The sequence below is a fragment of the Ranitomeya imitator genome, chromosome 2 (assembly GCF_032444005.1).
Source record: "Ranitomeya imitator isolate aRanImi1 chromosome 2, aRanImi1.pri, whole genome shotgun sequence".
Taxonomy (NCBI): Eukaryota; Metazoa; Chordata; class Amphibia; order Anura; family Dendrobatidae; genus Ranitomeya; species Ranitomeya imitator.
The window spans coordinates 406,034,150-406,052,822 of NC_091283.1; the positions used below are offsets into that span (position 1 = coordinate 406,034,150).

At 45.5% G+C, this 18,673-nt stretch overlaps 2 protein-coding genes across 3 annotated transcripts in view; both read right to left on the reverse strand.

Annotated features, from left to right (window-relative positions):
• Positions 1-2,236, reverse strand: part of LOC138664199 (L-allo-threonine aldolase-like) — a 4,136-nt gene extending 1,900 nt beyond the window's left edge. The window contains exons 1-6 of one of the 2 annotated variants that reach the window (XM_069750692.1): positions 2,094-2,236; positions 1,646-1,865; positions 1,456-1,539; positions 1,158-1,246; positions 249-434; positions 38-175 (exon numbers count right to left, since the gene is read on the reverse strand). In XM_069750692.1, coding sequence (XP_069606793.1) covers positions 38-175; positions 249-434; positions 1,158-1,246; positions 1,456-1,539; positions 1,646-1,865; positions 2,094-2,150 — 774 coding nt within the window. In that variant the 5' untranslated portion in view covers positions 2,151-2,236. The remainder of the gene's footprint in view (positions 1-37; positions 176-248; positions 435-1,157; positions 1,247-1,455; positions 1,540-1,645; positions 1,866-2,093) is intronic. The other variant, XM_069750693.1, reaches the window with a different exon arrangement.
• Positions 2,237-9,805: 7,569 nt separating this feature from the next.
• On the reverse strand, positions 9,806-12,552 carry SOCS3 (suppressor of cytokine signaling 3). The gene is made up of 2 exons (XM_069750695.1): positions 12,408-12,552; positions 9,806-11,233 (listed from the first exon to the last, which is right to left on the reverse strand). Exon 2 carries the CDS (start codon positions 11,146-11,148, stop codon positions 10,564-10,566), a length of 585 nt encoding a protein of 194 aa, XP_069606796.1. The 5' UTR covers positions 11,149-11,233; positions 12,408-12,552; the 3' UTR covers positions 9,806-10,563.
• Positions 12,553-18,673: the final 6,121 nt, after the last annotated feature.

Genomic DNA, 18,673 nt, shown 5'->3' on the forward strand with positions numbered 1-18,673 from the left:
CTGAGTCGGACATTTTCTCTTTTTGTGAATTCCTTACTTTTGACAGACACAGTGACACGGAGTCACAGAAGCGGACAATCTCTGCGGCCTCCACCCTCAGCGCCTCTGCTGCATTCAGGAGTCGCGCCCCATCTAGATGGATCTTCAGCCCGTAGCGATCGGCCAGGTCCCGCACCTGTGGAGGAGAAGAATGGGAGTGAGATAATCGGGGGGGTCATACAAAATACAGCGGTTTGCACTGCACCCACCTCCTGCATGTAGGACAGGGGTAGCACGCGGCCCCCCATGCGGTTGTGGCTGTTCTCCAGGCAAACGAGCCGCGTCTGAGCAAAATGCACATCTGGGTAGTCATGTTGGATCTTGCTCTCCAAATCCTTCAAGTCCAGGCGTCCATCTTTTAGGGTCCGTACGGAACGAGGGAACACTCCTGCAACCTGTGCGAAACGCGGCAACACAGATGTGAACAATGCGTAGCCCTACAGCTCATTCTCTCCTGATTCAGTGCTGGCGCTCAGTTGTTCCTTAACTTTATTTACAAACCGCCAGAAGGTAACTGCTGCAGCCAATCAGTGGCCCCAGCATGTCTGTTGCAGCCATTGATTTTTCACCCATGCATTCTATCCATGGTTTTCGCAGAACACGTACCCATGATAGTCTATGGATCTGTTCACATGACTGCGTGTTTTGTTGTTTTTTTTGGGGGAGATCAAGGGACCGATTGATCAAGACCAGTCATTCTCTTACTGGTCTAGACTGATCCAAACCCACAGTTACTTGACACATTGCAGGTGACTTCGGACCCTCCCCAACTCTTGCAGGGACTGCCTAACAAACAGGCAATCCCTGCATGTGTTGCGTCTGTCGAACAGCCATGAGACATACAGCCGCGGGGACTTGAACATAGTATTGGAGCACGCCAAAGTTACTTTGTTAGCGCCTGAGCGCGCAGGATAACGCCTTATAGAGCACGGTCGCTCATCACTAGTCATTATATATCATCCCTACTGTTACAAGTGACGCACACCAGGTGGCAGCACAACATAAACGCACACAGGGTAGAACACATTGCAATGGCTCATGTGAGGCCACCAGTCCATTCCAAGACCCCAGGATCGGGTCCCAGAAAATCACCCTTTGATGTCCCCGGGGTGTCTTACCTGTGCCGTATTTCCCTGCTCATAGAAGAACATGTGAGACTCGTCCCCAACCAAGACCTCCGATCCCCTGAGCCGGCAGTGAACCATGACTGGCGAGAGACGGGACGTTAAACGTGATGATGAACCAGCGCACCGCACCCTGCCAAGATCTCTGCTTGCTGTCCGTGAATGTGGCGAGCCGCGCACTTGGACTTAGATGGGCGTCCCGGCCTCATTCAGTTGCAGCAAGCAGAGATCTTGAAAAGATGCATTAGACGAGTGCTCCATTTTTACAAACGCATTAGCAGGGGCCACCTACCTGAGATCAGATTGGCCATGGTGGCGGTGGTCACAAACAGAGCATCTTCCGTTCCGAGGAGCTGCGCCGCATGTCGCTGAATCTCTGTACGCAAAAAAATATACGCACGCAATAAGTAATTCACTGTTAAAGGGATGTTTCACTCAAAGTTTGTGGGGTGCAATATCCTTAAACATGACCGTGTACTCGCCATTCACAGTGGGGTCTTCACCATAGACGTCATCTCCGACCTCTGCCTCGGCCATGGCCCTCCTCATCTCTGCGCAGGGCTTGGTGACCGTGTCGCTGCGCAGATCCACCACCATGGCGCCTACGTCCGCACCGCTTTGGCTTCTGGTATACATGGGGCGTACTGGGGGGCAAAACAGGGGCGCTCTAAGTGCCAGGCTTCTGTGAGGATGAGGACTGTGCTGAAACAAATATGGAAATGATTAGTCACATCTGATAATCCGGCACCTGCCCATGCCAGTACAGGATTACCAGTTTGGTCCACTTTGGATACTATTTTTGGGGAGCTTTCGCCTCTTGCTCCCCTCTAGCCAAAAAGTCAAATAATGCAAAATGTCTTCCATGTTGCGAACTGCACAAAATTCCTTTATTTGCAAAGCAGCCATGTGTATAGAGCCATAATACAATACCCAACAGCGGATCCCCAGGGACACAGCCGCCCTCACTCTCGTCATAGGGCAAGACATGGGTAACTCTGGAATTTGGACCTCAGGGGGCAGCGGAGTGACATAGGAAAATACACTGTAAAAGCCGGACTACATTTCCCGTGATGCACCGAGCGCTCCTCCCGTAGGCGAGGAGGTGGGGAAAGTCAAACAGGCACCCTGGGAGCTGTAGTTAAACCCTCAACTTGGCAGCTGGAAATCGCAGTAATGTGTACATTGGAGAGAAGTTGATCATTAACCCTCTCCTTGATATGTACTTGACATTAGAACTGCTCAGAAAACCACCAAAAAAATTAACGCAGGTGGTAAAGCAGTTTCTGTTAGTAGCCAACCAGATTCCGGCTCTTATTTTTTTAAGGCGCGTTAGAAAATGAAAGAATGGATCTGATTGGTTTCTAGGGGCAACAACTGCGCAGCAAATGGAGGCCATTTTATTAGTTTTTGGGAATTGCTAGATTAGCTATAATTTAAAGGGACAGACAAGTTTATAAGGCGCAATGATGGATTTGACAAGAAATACTATAACCTTAAAGGGAACCTGTCACCCCCAAAATCGAAGATGAGCTAAGCCCACCAGCATCAGGGGCTTAGCTACAGCATTCTGTAATGCTGTAGATAAGCCCCTGATGTATCCTGAAAGATGAGAAAAAGAGATTATATTATACTCACACAGGAGCGGTCCCACTGCGGTCTGGTCCGATGGGCGTCGCGGTCCGGTCCGGGGCCTCCCATCTTCTTACGATGACGTCCTGTTCTTGTCTGCATGCTCCGGCGCAGGCGTACTTTGTCCTGTTGAGGGCAGAGCAAAGTACTGCAGTGCGCAGGCGCCGGGAAAGGTCAGAGAGGCCCAGCACCTGCGCACTGCAGTACTTTGCTCTGCCCTCAGCAGGACAAAGTACGCCTGCGTTAGGTACACACATGGCAATACCAATTTACTGTATTTTTGGGAGGGCCATGACAATGCCATCGCAACCCCTCGATCTGTGGCAGGGAATGGTAACGGGCATCAGAAGCTACTTCTCCCCCCCCATTTCCAACCATTTAAATGTCACCATCATGATTGACTGAGGCATATAGAAGGTAAAGTAGGTAGCAGGTAGAATTGGGTGCCAGCTGTATAACACAGCCAGGACCTGCCCTGTTGGATGCAGAGCGCACATCCTTCATACATTCAGGTGTGCTCAAAAGTTTACATACCCCGTCAGAAGTTTTGCTTTCTTGGCCTTTTTTTCAGAGAATACAAATACCGGTAATACCAAAAAATTTTCTCCACTCAGGCCTTTTGGTTTGGTGAAGCCATTCATTATAGTGTTTTCTCTTTTTAAGTCATAATTACCCTGATCAAAAGTTCACATACCCCATATCTTAATACCATGTATTGCCCCCACGAACATCAATGACAGCTTAAAGTCTTTTGTGGTAGCTGTGGATGAGGTTCTTTATTTTCTCAGATGATATGGCTGCCCTCTCTTCTTGCCAAAAAGACTCTAATTCCTGAAAATTCCTGTGCTGTCTAGCATGAGCTGCGTGCTTGAGGTCAGAGTGGCTCAATAATGAGGTCAGGAGACTGAGATGGCCACTCCAGAACCTTCACTTTGTTCTGCTGTAGCCAATGACAGGTCGACTTGGCCTTGTGTTTTGGATCGTTGTCATGTTGGAATGTCCAAGTACGTCTCATGTGCAGCTTCCGGGCTGATGAGTGCAAATTTGCCTCCAGTATTTGCTGATAATGTGCTGCATTCATCTTTCCTTCAACATTGACCAAGTTTCCTGTGCCTTTGTGGTTCACACATCCCGAAAACATCAGCGATCCACCTCCGTGCTTTACAGTGGGAATGGTGTTCCTTTCATCATAGGTTGACCTCTTTCCAAATGTAATATTTATGGTTGTGGCCAAACAGTTCAATTTTGGTCTCATCACTCCAAATTACTTTTTTCCAGAAGTTTTGAGGCTTGTCTCTGTGCTGTTTTGCGTATTGTAGATGAGATACTTTGTGACATTTGCGCAGTAATGGCTTTCTTCTGGCAACTCGACCATGCAGCCCATTTTTCTTCAAGTGCCTCCTTATTGTGCATCTTGAAACATCCACACCGCTAGTTTTCAGATAGTCCTGTATTTCAGCTGATGTTATTTGTGGGTTTTTCTTTGCATCCCGAACAATTTTCCTGGCAGTTGTGGACAACATATTTGTTGGTCTACCTGTGGTTTTGTTTTTACAGAGCTCCTGATTTTCCATTTGTTAATCGCAGTTTGAATGCTGCTGACTGGCATTATCAATTCCTTGGATATCTTTTTGTATCCCTTTCCTGTTTTATACAGTTCAATTACATTTCCCGTAGATCCGTTGACAATTCTTTTGCTTTCCCCATGACTCACAATCCAGAAACGTCAGTGGCTGGACGAAGGATGCAAGAGTCTGTCTGGATCCCAGAAACTCACTCAGCTTTTATGCACACCCTGATTACAAGCAAACAGGTCACAGGTGGGGATGTTACCTTCAGTAGCCATTCAAACCCATTTCTGTCAACTTCTGTGCATGTTTTCAGATCAAAATCACCAGGGTATGTGAACTTTTGATCAGGGTCATTTGGATGTTTTGGGTTGTCATTCTCATTTAAAAAGAGAAAACACAGTAGTTTGACAATAAATGGCTTCACCCAACCACTAACCATGAGTGGAAAAAAAGTTTTGGTGTTATCATTCATATTCTCTGAAAAAAGGCCAACAATGCAAAAATTCGGCCAGGGTATGTAAACTTTTGAGCACAACTGTATATACAGCCGATGTTCATAATAGAACTTTGGACAGCAAGGGCCCCACAAGCGCTATGGGCCCCTGGTGGCCCCCAATGACCACTAGGACAGTATGTGCAGACTACGCTCTGCTCCATCTTTGCGGTATTTGCTTGTCTCTAGGACAGGGATTCCCCTCGGTCATTTCCTCCGCTCATCCCAAAGTCGCCCCATCCTAGTGTTCCCCGCGGCGAGCACGCCCCGCAGCTGTTTTCTGCCGTGAGCGCACGCTTCAGGAATCCAGTGTGGAAACATTTCTGTAAGCGTTTTGGAAACTGGGCGAAAATGAGCCTGTAACCATGGCGTTCCCAAAACAAACGTGTCGTAATCCCCCTTCCCCTCCGTGCGCCCTTCCCTGCCGCTGGAGAAGGGTTCTGGGAACGCTGCATCCAAGGAGCGAAGACTTAAGAAACCTATTCCTGTAAAGGAGCCGTCATTTGTAGTCACACATGAGTAACAGAACAAGCTGGCCTTGGGGGGGGGGGGGGGCGGTCATACAAAATAATCGTTTATACGGCAATTCCCTAATGTGTCGCGGTTTTCAGAATTGTTCTTGGGTTTCTGTGATTTTTGCCATTCAGTGGGATGGGAAAGCAGGATGAAATAAAGTAGAGATGGGAGTAGGAGAAAAAAAAAGATGACTGACAAAGTAGAGGCTATGGGGGCTGGGGAAAGGTGGATGGCAGAGATTATGGAGGTAACTGAAAGATGGATGACATCAGATATTATGGGGCTAGGGAAAGCTGGATGAAAGATTATTGAGACTAGGGGAAAACTGGATGACAGATTATGGGGCTAGGGAAAGCTGGATGATACAGAGAGTACGGGGACGAGGGAAAGCTGGATGACAGAGATTATGTGGGCAAGGGAAAGCTGAATGCCAGTGATTATGGGGGCTAAGGAAATCTGAATGACAGAGATTACGGAGGCTAGGGAAAGCTGAATGACAGAGATTATGTAGGCAAGGAAAAGATGGATGACAGAGGTTATGGAGGCTAGGGAAAGATGAATGACAGAGATTATGGGGGCTAGGGAAAACTGGATGGCAGATTATGGGGGCTAGGGAAAGCTGAATGATATAGAAATTATGGTGGCTAGGGAAAGATGGATGACAGAAATTGTGTAGGCAAGGAAAAGATGGATGACAGAGGTTATGGGGGCTAGGGAAAGCTGGATGGAATAGAGATTATTAGGGCTAGGTAAAGCAGGATGATATAGAGATTATGGGGACTAGGGAAAGCTGGATGACAGGGATTGTGTGGGAAAGGAAAAGATGGATGACAGAGGTTATGGAGGCTAGGGAAAGCTGGATGACATAGAGATTATGGTGGCTAGGGAAAGATGGATGACATAGAGATTATGGGGCTAGGGACAGCTGGATAACAGGCGTTATGGGGGATAGGGAAAACTGGATGACAGGTTATGGGGCTAGGGAAGGGTGGATGACAAAGCAGAGATTATTTGGAGGCAAGATGATTTTGTTCCTCATCACGGCTGACAACAGAGAACAACAAATAAAGACTTTAGCTTCACGAGGAGCTGACTGTGACAATGGTCCGATTGTGTGATGGCAGCGCCCAGACACAGCGCTGATAGAAGCGTCTGGCACCTCTGGCTCTACAGAACTTGTTCATACAGGTGTTTGGGATCCCAACCACAGAGCTTCCTCCCCGCTCCCCCCTTCTAAATTTCCTGGCACCCAGATAGGAATCCGTATGTTTCCTCAATGGTCTTGTTGTCGTGGAAACAAGGAAGTGCGTCCAAGGCGGCGCTAACAGGAATATAATGACGGATTATGACGCACGGGCAGCATTCCTAGCTGTGACAGAGGAAGGGATGACTTCCCTGAAGGAGAGGCCTCGCCTGTTAACCCTGCTGTATATGGCACACGGGCCGTGTCATCGCTGTCTCACCTGGAGTAACTATCTGTCATTCTCACCTGGCGGGGGAGTGGGAAATCATAACTGCCACCCCGCTTTCCCAGGCTCTTGATAGACTAGCAGCATGCTAACACTTACAGTAAACATTCAAGTTGTCACCCAGCTTTCCCAAAGACAGATATAACCAGTGTCGGACTGGAGCACCTTGGGCCCACCAGAGAAAATCATTCTTGGGGCCTACTATGTAGCTACATATAAATAAATACAAGGCCACTAATTGTGCAGAAAAACGCGCTAATATCAGGGTATAATGTAAGGTAGTACACGTAGTACAGTACATAGAATATACAGTAGCCCCTTTCATAGAATATAATGCAGCCCCCTTATAGGGTATAATGCAGCACCCCACAAAATATAATGCAACCCTTCATATAATATAATGTAGCACCCTCATAGGGTATAATACAGCCCCCTCATATAGTATAATGCAGCCCCACCACAGAATATAATGTAGCCCCCTCAGAGTATAATGCAACCTCCTCACAAGGTATAATGCAGCCCCCCATAGGGCATAATGCTGCCCCCTCATATAGTATGATGTAGCCCCCCAGAATATAATGTAGTCCCTTGAAAGAATAATGCAGCCCCCAGATAGAATATAATGTAGCTCCCCCAGAGTATAATGTAGCCCCCTCAAAGTATAATGCAGCCCCCCTCATAGGGTATAATGCATCAGCCCTCCACCTCAATCATTGTTCTCCCCCTCCACACCCATCATTGTCCTCATCACCAACTCCATCATTGCCTTCTCACCCACCACCCCTATCATTGCCCTTTCCACCACCTCCATCATTGCTTTCTCTCCACAACCCCATCATTGCCCATTCCACCACTTCATCATTGCTTCCTCCCCCACCATTGTCCTTTCCACCACAATCATCATTGCTTTCTCCCCATCACCTCTATCATTGCCCATTTCAACACCTCCATCATTGCCTACCCCACCACCCCCATCATTGTCCTTTCCACCACAACCATCATTGCTTTCCCCCGCCATCATTGTCCATTTCAACACCTTGATCATTGCCTTCTGCCACCACCCCCATCGTCCTTTCCTCCACCATCAACATTACCTTCTCCCCCACCACCCCCATAACTGCTCTCCATCCCTCACATCATTGTCAATCTCCAATACACACATCTCCAATACGCACACACAGCACCACACACACACAAAGCACCGCATACACACGCAAGCACACAGACAGACACACAGCACCACTCACCTCTCCGAACGGTCCCCGCAGCCGCAGCACATCCCTGCAGCATGTTCGTCGCTGGCTGCTTTCTCTCTGAAACAGCTGCACGTTGAATGATGATGTCATCCAGATGCGCTGTGTCAGACAGGAAGCGCCAGGCAGGACAACATCATCGGATCACTGCAGCTCCACTCTGCTGCCAAGTTGCAGGGATCGCTCCTTGCCCGCCAATTGCCCTCAGGGTTAGCCGCCCTGGAGGGGCCCACCTCTGGGGACCAGATGCAGCCTCCCCGGATTTACATGCCGGCAGTGTTAGCCTCAGCCTTTGGCTAACACTGCCCGCTACTAAAGTGGAATGAATACTCACTCCTCTCCACGCCTATGGGGGCATGGGGAAGCGTGAATATTCATTTCTCTTTAGCAGTGGGGAAAGGCTCCTGTCTCCAGCTGCTGCTTCATTGGCCTCGGGTGGGCCACCTTGACTCAGGAGCCCCATAGCTGCTGGGTATGCCGCTATAAGCGACACGCCACTGGCTGGGGGCCTCTGGAGCAGTTGGGGCCCTAGGCAGCAGCTGGCCAGTATGCCAGCAGGTGTCAGTGCCTGGGCCCACCGCAGAATCCTCCGAATATAATTAAGGGCGGTCTTCTATATAGAGTGCTTGGGGGCGCATGAACACCAGTGCAGTGGATTATATTCTGCTCTGCCACTAGCAACTCAGGCACACACTAAGAAATCATATATATGTAATATATACATATTACACACACGCGAACCCAAACACACACCATGAAGTGCATATATATGTAATATATACATATTACACATGCCAACTCAGACACACGCTAAGAGATCCATATATATGTAATTTATACATATTACACACGCCGACTCAGACACCCACTAAGAGATCCATATATGTGTAATATATACATATTACACACTAAGAAATCCATACACATACACACATATATATTACACACACCAACTCATGTACAAAACCATAAGGCATCAATACACATACACACAGCAACTTTGATACACATATACACACTAAAAACATCCATATACACAAAGACAAGCATCCATATACATAGACAAAATACACACACACTAAAATATCTATACGTACACACACAGCAACTCAGACACAAGATCCACACTGCGGCTTTGGTCACGACACACGTCATGCGACTAAAGATGGCTAGGTGTTGCTGCAACATACCAGTGCAATACTAGTGAATGGGGGTCACATTGGGACCCAGACATGCAAGTCACAGCAAGTTGGACTAGCTCAGATTTTTTTGTGACCTGATAGTCGCAGTACAGTTGGGGGTCACAATGTTACCCCATTCGCTGTTATCACGCTGCAAGGAAGCTGGGACACTTAGCCAACTGTGGCCAAAGTCGCAACATAGCCTCAGCCTTACACATACATACATGCATATATAGCCACACATATACATACACACACACCAACTTACACAGACATCCGCACGAAGACATATATAAACACACAGCCCAACTCAGACGCAAGTACTCGCTAACACATCCATGCACACGCACACTAACACATCCATGCACACGCACACTAACACATCCATGTACACGCACACTAACATCTATACACACACTAACACATCCACACCACGTACATATAGCCACTCATACATCACACACATACACATTACACACATACATGATACAATACACAATTTATTTTGTTTCCGCAAAAAAATACTTCTGTTTATTATAAATTATAAAGCCTGATGTAAAATATAAATTAGTGCAAATGTCCCAGATAAGTGGTGCCTTTAGGGGGCACCATGTAAACATAAATGAGGTCACGATGGCAAATTCTGCCCTAGGACACGGGGTTATTCTGGTCCAGTCTCTTCTTGTGCAATATCATCCTGATGCAGACATTCACACCATGGTGACAGGGCACCGCGTCGGCGTCTTCCATCTTGCACCTATGACTCCTCAACCATCCATTATAGTAAAGTTTTTTTTTTCATGAAGATGCCTCAACATAAGAGGCCAAGTCGCTTGCTGTCTGTCACGTTGCCGCAGGTGGGACTACCACGGGGGGTGTGCATGGTTATTCTCGCTGTTCCAGCAGGTTAAGGCTATGTTGGTGACAATAAATATTTCTTCTGTATAACCGATGTGGAAATTCAGTGCAAGTCGGGTGCTTGGCTCTGGTCTTGTGCCAGGGGAAAGGGACCAGAGCCAAACCTGCAGTCTACATAGTCCTGCACCCATGTAAACATGTGGAGTTGGGTAAAGTCAGCGGTTCTGGGGGTCTCGACAACCTCAACAGTCTCTCGTTTGGCGTCACTCCAGGTCTAGGCCCCGTGACTGTCTCCGTCTTAGTAGGCACTTTGGTGATTCTTCCATAGTGATCAGTTGGCATTGGCGCCAACACTTGGCTCAAAGTGACATTGATCTTTGAGGTTCCAGTCAGCCAGAGTGCTCTTTCCACCACCATTGTGGCTCCTTCATTATACGGGGGAGTCGTATTCCTCTAGGAAGTCCTTAATGGGCAGCGGAAGTTGCTCCTTGGCACCATACTGGTCCAGCTGCCCGTTGACAGCCTTTCGACAGAGATGTTGCAGTGAGGAGACACTTGAGGACAGAGGCCTAGACAGTAATAATGGAACGCGCTCACCCGCGGCATAGATGTAATAAGACCGCTTGGCTTTGGTGGACATATAATGGGTGAGAAGTTTTAGTACACAGTCGAACCTCGGCACCGGCTGCGAACTGCGTTGGTCAGTCTGCAAAGAGAAGCCGCAAGGATCGCACTGGATGCGCAAGTTCCTGGTGCCGGACTCGGTTTTGACGCTAAGGGTGAAGAAGTGTCTGTGATCTGAACTGTCCCGGATAAGGAAAGTGCCCGCCGGTTCACTGCGGAGGAGTGAGTTGGCTTGGGAACCGGATACAGTGCTCCAATAAAATCCGCTCTCCTGCAGCTTATGTACCGAACTCAGCACCAGGTTGTACTCGACTATAGAGGTGAAGGTCTTGAGCCGAAGGTTGGTGTCCAATACCCGGCTCATAGTCGGGAATTTGCTCTGAGTGACCATGACGGTGGGAGCCAGCTTTGCTTCGGGTCAGGATGGAGCCGGTGTGCCTCGAGAGAAGCGCCAAGCTGATTTCTGTTACAATTTTCTGAGAAATAGAAAAAGGCAGGAGATTAGGATTTTCTATTGAGAAAACGATGCATTTCCCTATAACTGGAAGCTGAGATACAGGGAGCAGTAGGGCGAACTTCTCATATCGGAAAGCAGGTGGTCGAAACTTACCTAACCTGAGATCATAGTCACCGAGTAAGAAAGTCATGGCTGACCACTAATATGAAGAACCCCCCCAACAGACAGCAACCCATATCTCAGCTTCCTTAAAGGAGTCACACCTGAATTTCCAGGTTTTGAATACAGTCAGGCTTCACGTAAATGCAGCTGTGCTCGGCCCGCGTATCATTTGCATAGTTTCAGGTATCTACCACCGACATTCTCAGAATAGACTATGACTAAATACAAGATTGGCCTTCGCTTAGCCCCTTTAAATCATACAAATCCAGCACAGCATTGCAGAACGGACCCCCACTGATGTAGCAGAGCCACAGTGACATATTTCACACTCAGCTCTGCTAACACTTCCTATCACAGTAGCAATTATCAAGAAAATGTACATTGACATACAATAATAAAAAAATAATAATTATTATTATTTCTAACATAAATGAAAAAAGCAACATTTTTCATTTATTACATTTTTGCTTTTTCTTTTTAGTATATATATTTTTTTATTGTCAATTTTTGTTAAACAATGAACAGAAAATCAGACCATCAAACAAATCCAACATAGTGGATTAAACTTTTCCTCCAGTATCTTTGCATTTTTTTAAATTATCTCAATTACAATTTCCAATTTAAAAAAAATGGTTGCTTTTTTTTTTTTTTTTTTCATTAATCCGATTTTTGCATTTTTTAATTATTTCAATTATTATCATTTCTAATTTAAATTAAAAAAAAACAGCAAATGTTTTATTATTATTATTATTATTATTTCAAATATTATTATTTCTAACTGATTGGATTTTTGCATTTCTAAATTATCTCAGTTATTATTATTTCTAATTTAAAAAAAAAAATAATAATAAATATATATATATATATATATATATATATATATATATATATATATTTCCCTCTAAATGTTTTATTATTATTATTTTTTTATTGCGAAAATAAAGAAAAAAAAATATTTTTTTTAATTTATTTTTTTAATTTATTTGGTAAATAAGGTAAACAAAAAATTAATATGACTCGAGATTTCTTACCGGGTACGTTTGCAGAAGTTCAGCTCGGTTAACCCCGTGGGGTCCTGTAATATCCTATGCGGAGAGAGTGGAATATTCCGCTTCGAGGGACACTATAATAATCCACCGGTGTGCTTGCTCCAAGTTACATATGAGCATACAGCTCCATGAGATGACAGGCACACACTTTTATAGTGATCTGAGCTGGCCCTCCTCCTCCTTCCTCAGACACTCCTCTTCCCCATACACAGCATTAACATTACAGGAAAAGCCTCTTCCAGGAACAGGCCTGTATCATGCACCCAGCTCACTGTGATGGCAGGGGGCCAGATCCTGCCTCCCTATTCCTGGCAGGGCTCAGAGGTTTCTCCCATTCTCTAGTAGTGTTTCCTTCCAAGAATCACAAAGGACACACACAGCCAGACCCTGACTACAGGCTGTCAATAGTTTTCTGGAACCGTTATCATTCAAAAATGTCGCTTTCTGGCAAATTGCAAGAAAAGACATTCACAGGAAATTATTGCTACAAGTGCAGATTATCAGTAGTTGCGGTGAAGGTTCTTGTTTCTTTGTAATTTTGCATGAACTAATTTATTCCTTCTTTTGAATCCCCTATTATTTTTAATATAATTTTTTAACTTTTTTTATTATATTTATTGCTATTTTTATTGTTTTGTTGTTGTTTTTCTTCTTATTAATTATGGTAATTTTGGTAATTAATTATAAATATTTTTTTCCAGAACTATATAATTTACATTTAGTTTTATATCATTTTCATTATTAGAATTTTTTTTTTAATATGTCTTCTTAAAGGGGTTGACTGGTGGAAAAAAAAAAGTCATCACCCATCCTTAGGATTGGTGGGGGTCCGATTGGGCTGATCAGCAGAACGGAGCACTTTTAACCCTTAGGCTACTTTCAAATTAGCGTCGGCCCGACGTACCGACGCATACTGTGCAAGCGCCGCACTACGGGGGCAGCGGATGCATTTTTCCAGCGCATCCTGTGCCCCATTGTGAGTTGCGGGGAGGTGGGGACGGAGTTCCGGCCGCGCATGCGCGGTCGGAAATGGACACAACGCAGCAAAAAATGTTATATGGAATGTTTTTTGCTGCCGACGGTCCGCCACAACGCGACGCAACGGTCGCACGACGGTTGCGACGTGCCAATGCGTCGCAAATGTTAGTCAATGGAGAAAAAACGCATCCTGCAAGCAATTTTGCAGGATGCGTTTTTTCTCCAAAACTACGCATTGCGACGTGCAGTGCACGACGCTAGTGTGAAAGTAGCCTTAATTGCGTAAACAGACTGCCGTATTAATCGTGCGAGGATCGCATCGTAATCCTCGGACTGGCTGTTGGCTCTCCTGATTAATGCTGAGCGAACGTGCTCAGATAAGGTGTTATCCCGCATGGTCGTGTGCTCCAAAATTATGTTCGAGTCCCCGCTGCTGCATGTCTCATATCTGTTCGACCACCGCAACACATGCAGGGATTATCTAAGGTTGCTTTCACACATCAGTCTTTTGCCGTCAGTCTCAATCCAGCGAATTTTGAAAAAAACGGATCTGGCGAATGTTGCTGTCGGATTTGTTTTTTTGTCATAGACTTGTTTTAGCGACGGATTGCAACGGATGGCCTCACGTTTCATCCGTTGTTAGCCGGATCCGTTGAAAATTGGTTTTCCCATGGCCAGAGACAACGGATAAAGTAACGTTTTTCGTGTCCGTCGAAAAAACAGACAGCGACGGATCCGTTTTTTTAACTGAGCATACTCCAATTTTTTTAAGATCCAATTAGCTGGATCAGCGAATCTGATCAGGCAAAAAAACGGATCCGTCACATCAGTTTTCACAATCTGCGACTGATTCAATTTTTTTATCCAGCATTCGACGGATTGTAACTAATTGGCAAAAAACTGATGTGTGAAAGCAGCCTAACAAACAGACAATCTCCGCATGTGTTGCACCTGTTGAACAGCCGCAAGACATGCAGCCGAGGGGACTCGAACATATTTTTGAAGCATGTTGAAGACACTCATGAAGGCTACTTTCACACTAGCGTCGTTGGACGTACGTCACAATGCGTCATTTTGGAGAAAAAACGCATCCTGCAAATTTGCCCGCAGGATGCGTGTTTTCTCCATAGACTTGCATTAGCCGACGCATTGCGACGTATGGCCACATGTCGCATCCGTCGTGCGACGGATGCGTCGTGTTTTGGCGGACCGTCGGCACAAAAAAAGTTGCATGTAACTTTTTTTGTGCGTCGAGTCTGCCCCCTCCTCCCCGCAACTCATAATGGGCAGCGGATGCATTGTAAAAATGCATCCGCTGCCCACGTTGTGCTAATTAAGCACAACGTCCGTCAGGACGTCGGGCCGACGGTTTGCGACGGCCCCGTACCATCGGATGTGTGTGAAAGTAGCCTGAGGCTATGTGCACACGCTGCAGATTTTGCTGTGGATCCGCAGCAGTTTTCCATGAGGTGTACAGTACCATGTAAAACTAGGGGAAACAAAATCCGCAGTGCACATGTCAATTCTTTGTGCGGATTCCGCAGCGGTTTACATCTGCTCCACAATAGAAATCCGCAGGTGTAAAACCGCAGGTGGAATCCGCACAAAAACTGCGGAAAAACCGTGGTAAATCCACGGTAAAACCGCAGTGCGGTTTACCTGTGGATTTACCAAAAACAGGGCGGAAAAATCCGCACACCATTCCGCAGTGTGTGCACATAGCCTTAGCACCCAAGCATGCAGGATAACACTTATCACTAGTGATAAATTGTTGATTGGTGGGGGTCCGATTGAGCTGATGAGCAGAACGGAGCACTTCTTTCCCCGCAATTGCTTAGACAGACTGCCATAATAATCGTGCGAGGATCGCATCACAATACTTGGACTGGCCGTCCAAGTATTGCAATGCAATCCTCGCACGATTAATACGGCAGTTTGTGCAATTGCGGGGATGGAAGTGCTCCGTTCTGCCAGTCAGCGCAATACGGCCGTCTGTCTGTGCCCTTAGGCACACGTTCCCACGATTATTTTATGGTGCGTGCAAAAACACAAGTTACCTATTTTACCTAATAGGTGCAGAACATCTGCAACATCAAAAACTCACCAAAAGCTCATGGTGCGAAGGTAGCCGTAGAATTGAGCGGCAGTGCGCATGTGCGACTGTTTTTCCAGCAGCCCCATAGATTGTGCGACAGTCGGGCATCTGACCTGTCACACCATCTTGTAAGGAGCATTAAAGTTCCCCCATCCCCAATACAAATTCTCCCACAGATCAGTGAGTTATCACTGGACAAACCCTTTATTTATTTTTTTTTTTTTTGGCCTATGTTAACACGGGTAAATGAAAAATTCATCCAAAAAAAGACAATTCTTCTTCTGTATTATCATCCGTATTCCCTTTTTTACACCCGTATGTCGGCCTTTGACAACTCTATGGCATCAATTTTGTTTTTTTTAAGTTCCGCTGAAATCTATATTTTTTTTACATATATACAATAAAATTGTGACTGTTTTTACTTTATTTTTTCTTAACGGCAGTATTCCTGCTCTGCTCACCACCTGCAGTGGAAGTGAGTGGAGCCGAAATACCCCCTTTAAAAAATATTAAAAATATTAATTTTATCATGATCCCTTCATTGGTAATTTTTTTTAGATTTTTTTAATATATACAGTAGTGCAAAATTTTAATTTCTGACAATTTTAGAATGAGATCAAAATGCTTTTTTTTTTTTTTAAACTTCATTTTCCGGTGCGCAACTTTTTTTTTATCGAAAGCGACAGCTGATGATGTTGGCAATGAGCAGGTTTAATGGCAGCACGCTGCCGGATGGCAGTGCTGTTTTTGTCCGTGGTGTGCAGGATGTACGTCCCTTTGTCTCACGTGTCTGTGCGTGTGTCTGTACTGTAACTATACAAACACGCCGCGCTTCTGGGAAGCGGAGCTCTGAAAAACACAGCTGCTGCCTCTTCAGGTGAAATGCAAACCATGTGTTATTGGTTGCAGGCGTAGCGGCGGAGGGCGGCGCATCCTTCGCTCAGATTTGGCATCACGTTGTGGAACCATAGAGAAAAAAAAATGCTTTCATTAAAAAAAATTAAAAAATGAGTGAATAGGCCTCAGTGTACTGGCACCGAGCAGAGGAGGGGGCAGCCCCGATGCTTATGGCCTCGGATAAACTTTATGTATGAGAGGTAGGAAACCATCGATGTGACGTTAATGCTCAGAGGGGGCTCCGTATTCCATGTACGGGTGCAACTAAATCACTATCCGAATATTTGGCACCGCCATCGCTTTTGTTTTTGCTGCGTATTAGAATATTGCACACTGGATTTGTGCTGACGTGCCAGGCCGGTCCCCTCTGTAATGGAAAGCGCCGCGGAACATGTTGGCGCTATAGAAATAAACATTATGAACGTTGGCAAGAGCGCTCGCCACCATTGGGCATCGGAGCTGATGTCAAACCTTCACATTTTTATTCAGATTTACACTTGGAGCAAAGGTTTCTCTCTGACTAGACCGCATTACCTTATGTATCTAAGGGTCCCAGTTTCCTACATGTCATGTTACGGAATTTGCCATTCAGAGGTGATGAAAAAAATGGCTTGTGAAAGCTGTAGTGACCACCATATCGGTTTATCACCCAGCTTTCCTGCACATCAATTTCTGTCATTTTACACCACTCCTCTTTCACCTTTGCATGCAGTTGTGACGGCCATATTAGTTTGGCAGCCATCGTTTTCCAGTCATTTGCATGACTAGTTATCTCCTTTAACATCCACCTAATTTTTTGTTATTCATAGTACAGGAAAAGCTGGGTATCAGCCCTTATAGAAGTAGTAGTGTCAGTCATATTGGTTTGTCACCCAGCTTTCCTACACGAATAAGAACTTGTTCCGTCATTTTATATTCACAATTCTTATACCTAGCAATTGCCATTCAGGAAAAGCTGGGTATTAGCCCACATGATGGCTTCAGTCGGAGCCATATAGATTTGTCACCTAGCTTTCTAAGTCTCACCTATATAGTTCTGTCTTTTTGTGCCCCCCACTCATATCTTCATCTACCCTCATAGTTGTACTAGTTCCAGACATATTGGTTTGTCATCCTGCTTTCCCAGTCACCTGTACATGTAATTCTGTCATTTTACATACACTTCTCTTATATCTAGTATTTTTTTCCTGGCTCAGGAAAAGCTGGGTATCAACCTTTGTAGTAGCAGCTATATTGGTTTGTCACCCAGCTTTCCTAACTTCTTACACATAGTTCTGTCATTTTACATCACCACTCTTCTACTTTCAGGATAAGCTGGGGATTAACCCTCAAAGAGGCAGTTATGACAGCCATATTGGTTTGTCACCCAGCTTCCCCACGTCTACTGTAGTTCTGTCATTTTACATCACCACTTTTATGCCAGGCATTTGTCATCTACCATTGCAGATGCAGTAGTGACGACCATATTGGTTTGTTACCCAACTTTCCCAGTATTTTACACATCTAGTTCTGTAATTTTGCATCTTACACCTAACGACTGTCATTCAAGGCTCAGAAGAATTAACCATAGTCATTACAGTAGTGTAAGCCATGTTGGTTTGTCACCCAGCTTTTCCAGTCACCCACACAACTAATTCTCTTATTTTACACCCACCCCTCATATCTAATTTTTTTTCCAGGAGGCAGTAGTTGCGACCACATTGGTTTGCCACCCAGCTTTCCCAGTCCTGTACACGTGTACATAGCTGATTTATATCACTACTCTTGCACCTAGTATTTGCCTTTCATGTTTCAGAAATAGCTGGGAATTAACCCTAATAGCGATGACCTTGTTGGTTTATCACCCAGCTTTCCCAGTAACCTGCATCACTAATTCTATCACTTTACATCCACCTCTCCTATATCTAGCATTTCTTCAGTCAAGATTTCAGGAAACACTGTGTATTAACCCTTGTTGAGGCAGTAGTGGCGGCCATATTGGTTTGTCACCCAGCTTTCCCAGACTCTTACACATACAGTTCTGTCATTTTACATCTCCCACCTAACATTAGCCATTCTCAGGTCAGGGTAACGTAGAGTATTAACCCTTAGTCTAGGGATATAAGGCAACTTTGGTCGTGTGACAGAAAGAACGCTTTGTGTTGGTTGCTGAGGCAGCCTCCAGCCGCCATATTGGTATGTCAGCCGGCTTTTCTCAGAAACAGCTGTAGAGGAATTTCTTTTTTTTTTTTTCTGTATTCAGGGGAAAAGGTTCTTTTTGGGAAAGAGGAACACCTGA